The sequence below is a fragment of the Equus przewalskii genome, chromosome 1 (assembly GCF_037783145.1).
Source record: "Equus przewalskii isolate Varuska chromosome 1, EquPr2, whole genome shotgun sequence".
NCBI classification, from domain to species: domain Eukaryota; kingdom Metazoa; phylum Chordata; class Mammalia; order Perissodactyla; family Equidae; genus Equus; species Equus przewalskii.
In genome coordinates this window covers 156217195-156226454 of record NC_091831.1, presented here as the reverse complement: position 1 = coordinate 156226454, position 9260 = coordinate 156217195, and the positions used below count along the sequence as shown (strand labels likewise).

The window sequence follows — 9260 nt, the reverse complement described above, 5'->3', positions numbered from 1 at the left end:
CAAAGCAAAAAGTTCTGAAGATGGAACAAGAAGAAAAGTAATCTCATCTACCTCCATCTAAACTATCCATTATTGTTTTCTCTTTTTATGTAATCATTCTCCTAATGATCATAATGTTTCCATATTCTTTACTTTTTTCTTATCCAATCAAATTATTTCTAACTCTAATATATGTAACCCAAAGAACAAACTAGCAAAATAAATAGGAAGTCTACTTTCATACCACTGTTTCTAATTTTCCATCATTTTCTAACCCTAAATGATTTAAAATTCCGCTCTTCTGCCCAAGTCAATGGATGGACTAAATGAGTCTGTGGTTTCTGAGTTTGTGTTACTGGGACTCTCTAGTTCTTGGGAAACTAAAGTTTTTCTCATGCTGATATTCTCCTTGATCTATTTAGGGATCAGCCTGGGAAATGTCTTCATTTTGTTTTTGGTACTTTTTGATTCTCACTTACATTCTCCTATGTACTTCCTGCTTGCCAACCTGTCCTCCATTGATGTGGCCCTTTCCTCTATCACAGTCCCCAAGATGATCACAGACCTTCTAAATGAATACAAGTTCATTGCTTTCTAAGGTTGTATGGCACAGATATGCTTCATAAACATCATTGGAGGAGTGGAGATAGTTTTACTCATAATCATGGCATTTGACATGCACACGGCAATCTGTAAGCCTCTGCATTATTTGAACATCATGAACCCTAAAATAAGTGTTTCATTTGTAATCACTGGCTGGGTAATTGGAGTGATCCATGCTGTGTCTCAATTTGTTATAAATTTACCTTTTTGTGGTCTTAATAAAGTATAGAGTTTTTTTTTTTTCCTTTTTCTCCCCAAAGCCCCCCAGTACATAGTTGTATAGTCTTTGTTGTGGGTCGTTCTAGTGGTGGCATGTGGGATGCTGCCTCAACGTGGTTTGACGGGCAGTGCCATGTCCATGCCCAGGATTCGAACCAACGAAACACTGGGCCGCTTGCAGCGGAGCGTGCGAACTTAACCACTCGGCCACGGGGCAAGCCCCTAAAGTAGAGAGTTTTTATTGTGACTTTCCTAAGATCATAAATCTTGCATGGCAGGTGGAGCCAAGTTTGAATATTTTTGCTACCAACAGTGGCTTTACGAGCATGGGCACCTTCTTCCTGCTAAACCTTTCCTACATCTTCATTTTCATCACTGTCGGAAGACGTTCTTCAGGAGACTTTTCTAAGGCATTTGTCACTTTGTCAGCTCACATCACTGTGGTGGTTCTGCTTTTCACTTCATGCATGTAAGAGTTTTCCCACTCCTACAAAAAAATCAAATGAACCAAAGGAGATTCTAAGATTCTGCTTTACTTCCATCTCTAGAATCATTATGATTGAATTTACTTTGTTTCCTTGGCTTTGATTTTGAGAATAGGCATACTCTCAGATGACGCTCTCAATTTAGGAAAACTCAGAAACTAAGAGGTCTCAAGGAACACAGCATCGATAAATTGTGTATGAGTCTTGCTCTACCCACAACACAGAGCTCCAAAATTTCCCACCCAAGAAGATGCTCTCCACGGTAAATATATTCCACACTGAGGATAACATTATCCCATAAGCACTTGTCCAAAGAGAATGTATATTGTTTGATTGCATTCTAAGTGCATTTCAGGCCCCAGTTAGAATTTGGAATCAGTTTTATCCATGAAGAAGAATCTAATCACAAATAATGATGGTTCTAAAATGTGAAATATCTTATACTCTAATAAATTCTTAAGTTCATTACTTCTCTTCCTCCTTCACATTTAAACCAAAAATATTGCTATTTCAATATCAACTTTCTGTATAACCAACTTGATTTTCTGGAAGTTTTGTAAAGTTTATAAAGATATCTAGGATTTCTTCTCAGTTAATCCTGGAACTTCTGGGCTTGCTGGAGCAAAAAAATTTTCTGCCCCGAAGGAGAGGGTTTCTATACAGTCTTAGAGCAGCTTTGATATTGAGATTTGGGAAGGAGTGCTCTCACTTTATGATTCACAATTCTCCAATAGTAAGAAACAGCCCTCGTCAGAGATATATATCATTAACAAAAGAAATTTGCAAACAGGAGATTGGTTGCTGATGTTATTTTTTGCCATCAGTTTATGTCAAGAAGAAATTGAATGAACCATGGGTCCTCCAGAATGCCATGAAAATCAGTTATTTTCCATGGAAATAGAATTAAGCTTTTAAAACACAGTGGAATTAGAAGGGCATCTTAGAAGGAGTCAGAGGACCTTAGTTGTGCACCATAGCCATGCTGCTTCCCAGCTGTGACTTCTGCAAGATACACTGAATACGACCTCTCAACATAAGACAAATTTTATGATCACACAATGTGAGTGGAAGCTCCTGGCATGTGAAATATATTCAAGTTCCCCTTCTGTGATTTTTCTTTTTGATGTTTACATATTTTTACTCCCTCTCTAAGGAGAATTCTATCTTGAATATTTGAATATAAAAATATAAACTCTTGGAACCTAAAGATTTATTCCTCTAAACTTAAATATCCTGTGCTTTTAAAAATTAATTAGAATAGTATTCTCTATCTGGCTATTAATATGAATTAATTCTATAGTATTATTAATACTCTGTCATTTGTAAATAAACATAAAATATTAGTGACACTTTTCAAGGAATGTCGTAAGGCGAGTAGCAGGCATGGGCTTTGGTATCATCCATAGCACGCAGGATCACTTTCATCTCAAGTGTCCAGGAGGGAATAGTCTATGCCCTATGTAAATGTTCAGTAAGTTCTTTTGACTTCACCAAAGGAAATTAGGTCCCTCCAACATCTGATGTTTTCTAATTCAGGTCTCATTTTCCAAAATTGCCAACCGCCAACACTGTTGAAGGAAGAAAAGTTTTACATACTATGAAGGTGAGTACAGACTAAATTAGGGAAAACTTTTAATCAACTTGTACACTCGCTAATGATAAATATGTTCATAGGATATTTTTCATATGAATATTAACCATTCATTCACCTTTTTGAAAGTAGTTCTTAAGAAGACTTCCATTATTACATGCACAATGTCTTATGATCCAAAAATCCCACTCTTCGATATTTACTGAAGTGAGATGAAAAAGTTGGCACATTAACCTTTACAGGAATGTTCACATAGTTTTACTTTTAATCACTAAAAATAAGAAACAACCTTAATGTCTAGGGGCCAGCCCGGTAGCGCAGCAGTTAAGTGTACATGTTCCACTTTGGTGGCCTGGGGTTTGCAGGTTGGGACCCCGGGTGTGCACATGGCAACATTTGGCGCGCCATGCTGTGGTAAGTGTCCCAAATATAAAGTAGAGGAAGATGGGCACGGATGTTAGTTCAGGGCCAGTCTTCCTCAGAAAAAAGAGGAGGAGTGGCAGCAGTTAGCTCAGGGCTAATTTTCCTCAAAAAAAAAAAAAAAGAAACAATTGTAATGTCTAAATTGGGGAGTAGATAAGCTGTGGTGCATCCATTCAATGGAATACTATTTACCAATAAAAAGAAAAAATTACCATATGCAATAAAATGGATGAATCCCAAGAGCAGAGCGAAAAAAGCCAGACGCAAAAGGTAACATACTATATGACTCCATTTTTACGGTTTCTTGGACAAAGAAAAGGTACAGGGACAGAAAAGAGGTCAGTGGTTTCCTAAAAGAGTGGTGTGCTGTGCAGTTGACTGTAAAGTACCACAGGAGAATTTGATGTTAAATGGGGCCGTAGTGTATCTTGCTGTGATGGTTACCCAAATGTACACGTGTAACTACAGAGCTGAATACTTAAAAGCTTTAATTTACTATACGTAACTTCTATCAATAAGAATGAACAAATAAATAATAAATTACAAAAATATTAAGTGAAAGAAATACTTTATTGTATTATAAAGGTTTTCATTGTTTCTTTCAAGCTTCTTAGAAATCACATACTCCTCTGTAATTGTATGTATACCATTTTGCCCTCTGTAAATGGGTCTAAGTGTTAACATGATTATAAGAGATAATGCCTGAAAAGTACAGTAGCACCCAAGAAGGTGAACGAGAATTAAAAATTTACATTCTGACTGAGATGGTTGTGCCCTCTTGACCTGTGGGCACAAAAAGGCTTATAGAGAAAAAAAATTCAGTTAAATGTTTTGAGATCTAGAAGTGAAAGAAATAAAACTCTGAGATGGAGAAAATGAGACAGTACAGATGGAAGAGAAAGGCAGGGACAATAAAGAACAAGGGTAAAGAAAGAAATGGAGATTTAATAAGAATGGCCTTTCATGTCTAATTTATTTAAAATCAAAACTGCAAAGAAAAAAGTAGAAAGAAAAAAATGCCCTAATGACATTTGTTGATAGGTACACTTATCATTATTAACAGTAATGGAAAGATGCACTATAACATTGATAATTGTTACCTCCAAGAGTGGATGAGATTGGGAGCAGACAGGTGAAGGGGGCCTTCAATATTTGCTCCAAATACATCTAATGAGTTTCGTGAATCTTATTAAGTTAGACTGTCTCCATATATAATTCCTTTAATAAAGTAGTAAATTGAAAAGTATCCTTCGATAATCATCTCCTCACTTAGATAAATGCCTATAATAGTTTGAGTACAACCAAACTATCAATTTTCAGAACTCTGTTAATAAAGCACTGAAAATGTTGAGAGCTAATGTTGCTCTGAAATCCCAGGAAGCAGAAGTTCAGCTAGACCCTTAAGTTATGAGCACAGTTGCAACATGCCAACGCTGAGCTGGCTGTCACCTGCGCATCTACGTTACTCATCCAATGTCTGCTGGGACCAGAACTGACTTCTTAGTTAACTTTAAGACATTGTAGATACAGAGCAAAAGGAAGAAAGCTATATCCTCCCGACAAAGTTTAAATATTTCGAACTTCCCGTCTTACATTTATTGTTGTATTTCACTGGATGGAATTGAATCCAGCTTTGAAAAGGGTGGATTATTGCATCATGTCCTCAATGCTCAACTTCTCCTAAGGGAAAATTGGAAGCCAAAGATCCCCAAGCAGTATGATAGGGAAAGTCTTTCCAAATACACAGAGATGGAAAGTTTTTGAGTGCAGAGGCTACTCATCACAGTGTATATATGCCACACTGAGGAGCATGCACTTCCACCAACACTGGTCATGGCAGAAAATTGGTTGGACTTCATTTCGGACTTAAGGTAGAAACTAGAATAAGCCCTCTCAGTCACCAAAAAAAGATCTGATTTCAGAAGTGATCTGTGTAGGGTAAGTATATCCCTACACATGATTTTCGAATTTTCACTTTTAAGGCCTCTCCCCTATTTTAAGACTAAATTTTTCCCCTCCTCTGTAGCATTTTTCCATATCTACCTATGGATTTGAGAGTTCTGAATGTGTTATCTAGCTAATGTGCTCACAGGAAAAATTATAGGTTTTCTCTCCAAAGTAATCTCCAAGATTTCTGGATCCTAACAGTAGTTTTACACACTTACAAAAAGCACAGCTTTTCTGAAGTCTTAGATGTTTCCAGATGCCCAGGCTGGGGAATATTTGTTCTCATAGACCCTTCAACTTGTCCTGATATTTTATAATTCCTTTTAGATTGTGCTTATTCCCCCACTTGATCAAAGCAGTAAAAGGATAAAAAACCTCAGTCAAAAATTAACAGGGCAAAGTACCATCCAATTGGAAGACATACAATGAAACTGAACTGATTTTAATGTAAACCCTCACATATTTTCCTATTGTTATTGACCATTTACGTTTGTTTGTGTCTGGGTTACCTATTCGTAGGACAAAATGTCTTATTTATTCCCTTGGTGTTGTCAAAATTAAGATTCTTACCAGAAGCCGTTTGTATGAGGGAAGTTATATAATTAGAGACTGTGCATTTAGACAGACCTCATTTTATATTCCAGTTCTATTACTTTCTAGCTTATGACCTGGGAAAATCAAGCTTTCTCATCTGAAAATAACAATAAACATGATTACTAAAATAGACAATGTCTATGTGTGTGTACATAGTTTCTTAGGTCTATGTTAAGTGTTCTCACTAAAATAATAAAAAAGCAAAATAATTAGATTTCCGGTGAGACATATGTTACAAGGACATAATCCATAGGTTGCTTTTCATTTAAAAAATAATAAAATCTTACTTTTTCTGAGAAGGATACTGAGAAGGAAAGAGAGCAAACCCTAGAAGAAAAAATGTACAAAAAAAAGGGGGAGCAGAGAATTTAAAGAAAAAGAAAGGCAAATACTCCTTAAAATATGGTAGAAAATGCTTACACTCACAATAAAATATTAAAACTACATTCAGATGCCCTTTCTCATCATCATATTGAGAAAACATGTGTTGACAAGGCTGTGAAAAAACAGGCAATTTTGTACGTTACTGAAGGAAACACAAAATGTTTTAAGCCCGATGGAAGTAATATCTAACAAAATAACTAAATGTTTTCAAAGTGTTTAACACAGACTTGGTACATGATAAATGCTAGTTATTCAGCTTTATAATCCCTCTGTTTCCAGCCTGAAAAAAGTAATAGGAAAATAGAGAGACAGAGAGATGAAGAGAGACTAAAGAAGAAAAAATGGAAGAAAACAAGGAGAGAAAGGAAGGACAAAAGCCTTTGGCTTTCTGGATTATAGAAAATAGAAAATACGTATATTTCTCCAGACATCAATTCAAATAATGTAAGTAAATAATCTAAGTATAAATGAACTTTGAATCTGTGTTTATCCCATTAAGGACAGTCAGGAGTAAAAGTACCTTTCATATGTCTGTCATTTAAGCTAATTAATCTCAAAAAATAAATCTCTGTTACCAGTGAGGACCAATGACTAGTAAATGTACATTAATAGGTCACATTACTCAGGCGAAGGAATGTATGATTTTGTGGAAGTATGCTCTCATGAGGAGATTCAAAATGTAGATAAATATATACTACTACATGTGTAGTCAGTTCCGGGGTCTCTTTTGGAATGTAAACATCTTAAGTCATTTGATGAACAGTTTTTCCCAGAGTTGGTAAAGGGCTTTGGTTCAATTCAATCTACTCCTATGTATCCACTCAGCAACAGATTTGATTCTGAGAAGCGTATTTTGTATCAGAAATGTAGCATTAGACTATTACCCTGGATACAGCCAAATATATTTTAGAGCTATGCTTTTTCCCTGCAGAAGAGGTAGATAGAAGCCTTGGAGAAATTGTTTATTGAATACATTACTACTGATATTTTTAATCAGTATATTAATTTTTGAAACCCATAAGAACTATACTTCTGTTGAGTAAAGCTTTTGACCTGCCCTTCAACACTTTAGCTCGCTTTCTTAGCCATAAGGCTGCGCCCACCTGTAAATTCAAGAAACTTTTCTTTTCAATTTTGGGCGTAGTGCAATGCTAAGATTTCAGTTTTGCACATGAATAGTAGTTATCTACTCTCTGGCACCCGAACATTAAGTTCTTCTTTCTATTCTAGACATTCTTTGTTCATCTCTTTCTTTGCACTGCATTAGAATATACTGTGCTAAATGGAGGAAGCAAACCAGTCTGTGGTGTCTGAGTTTATTTTTCGTGGACTTTGTCATTCAAGGGAGCTCCAGACCTTCCTCTTACTGCCATTTTCTATACTCTACATGATGACTGTTGTGGGCAATCTCCTTGTCGTGTCCTTAATCATCAGAGACCCTCATCTCCACTCCCCAATGTACTTCCTCTTAGCCAATCTCTCATTTGTTGACTTCTGCCTTTCTTCAGTAACCACCCCTAAACTGACCACAGACTTCCTAAAGGATAATAAGACCATCTCTTTCCAGGGCTGCATGAGCCAGATCCTCTGTGTGCATTTCTTTGGAGGAGGTGAGATGGTGCTGCTTGTGACAATGGCCTATGATCGTTATGTAGCCATTTGCAAGCCACTCCATTACTCCAGCATCATGAACAGACAAAAGTGCATCCTGCTGGTTTCGATATCATGGATCATTGGCTTTGTGCATGCCATGAGTCAACTGGCTATGATTTTAGAGCTGCCCTTCTGTGGACCCAGAATGGTGGACAGCTTTTTCTGTGATATCCCTTTAGTGATAAAACTAGCCTGCATGGATACTCATACTCTGGGGATATTGATAAACGCCGACAGTGGGCTCTTGGCAACAAGTTGCTTCATTATCTTGCTGGTCTCCTACACTTATATCCTGGTAACTGTCTGCCTTCACTCTAAGGATGGGGCTTCTAAGGCTCTCTCTACCTGTACTTCCCACATTACAGTGGTGGTGTTGTTCTTTGGACCCTGCATCTTCATCTATCTGTGGCCACTTAGCATCACTTGGGTGGACAAGTTTCTTGCTATGTTTTACACGGTAATCACGCCTCTCCTGAATCCAGCCATTTATACCCTGAGAAATAAAGAGATTAAGAATGCCATAAAGAGGCTGAAAAATCAGCATATAGATTCAAGGGATAAATTTTAGATTTCTCATGTAATCAGAAAATCCACTGGTTGCACCCCAATTTGGGCAGATTTTGATCTGTAAACTGAACTGGAAATATGACATGTTTATATCTGTAAACTATAAATATTCTCAGATATACGGTATGTGTTTAATCCATCATGAAAATTTGTTCAAAACTCCAATTCTTGTATTTTGCCACTTGTAGAGAATAACAATTTGCATAAATATTCCTTTGTATATGTTCAACGATGATCAGATGATAACAATAACAATAATTATAAAAATAATTGCCACCATTTATTAAACACTACCTATGTTCCCAAAACTATGCTGAGTGATTTATCTAGTTTATGTATTACTTACAAAATCATTTTGAGTGAATTATTATTCTCATTTCTAAAAATACATGACTTATCAACTCTGACTCTAACTTTGCTAGAAAGGATACTAAAGATATTTGAGTCATCTTCATCCACTTAGAAAACAAAAAGAAAATGAATTGAACCACAATAATATTGCCCTTATAATCATAGTGTAATCTCTATTGATCAAGTCTTTAAGTTTTAACTGTTGATTTAAAGGTAGAGTTTCCCTTGAATTTTTTTTCTTAAATACACAGGGAGAAGTATTTTCAGTGCCTTGAAACATTCTTTCTTTTCTCATGTTAATAAATGGTTTTTGTGATTATAATTTTAGTTTACATTAAAGAAATAAGAACAAGAAACGTGAGGATGCAAAAGGAGAAGGATGTGTTCCTTCAAAGCAAAAGAAATTTAGAGTGATGAGAAGAAAGCCAAGAGAAACCATCAGTAAAAACACCGCAATGATTCTG

At 36.2% G+C, this 9260-nt stretch overlaps 1 protein-coding gene and 1 pseudogene across 1 annotated transcript; both read left to right on the top strand.

Annotated features, from left to right (window-relative positions):
- The first annotated feature begins 292 nt into the window (after positions 1 to 292).
- Positions 293 to 1274, top strand: LOC139084289 (olfactory receptor 4F21-like; annotated as a pseudogene).
- A 6233-nt stretch (positions 1275 to 7507) lies between these two features.
- On the top strand, positions 7508 to 8446 carry LOC103561525 (olfactory receptor 4K3-like). Its single transcript, XM_008536173.2, has one exon. The coding sequence runs from the start codon at positions 7508 to 7510 to the stop codon at positions 8444 to 8446; it is 939 nt and encodes a 312-aa protein (XP_008534395.2).
- The last annotated feature ends 814 nt before the right edge of the window (positions 8447 to 9260 follow it).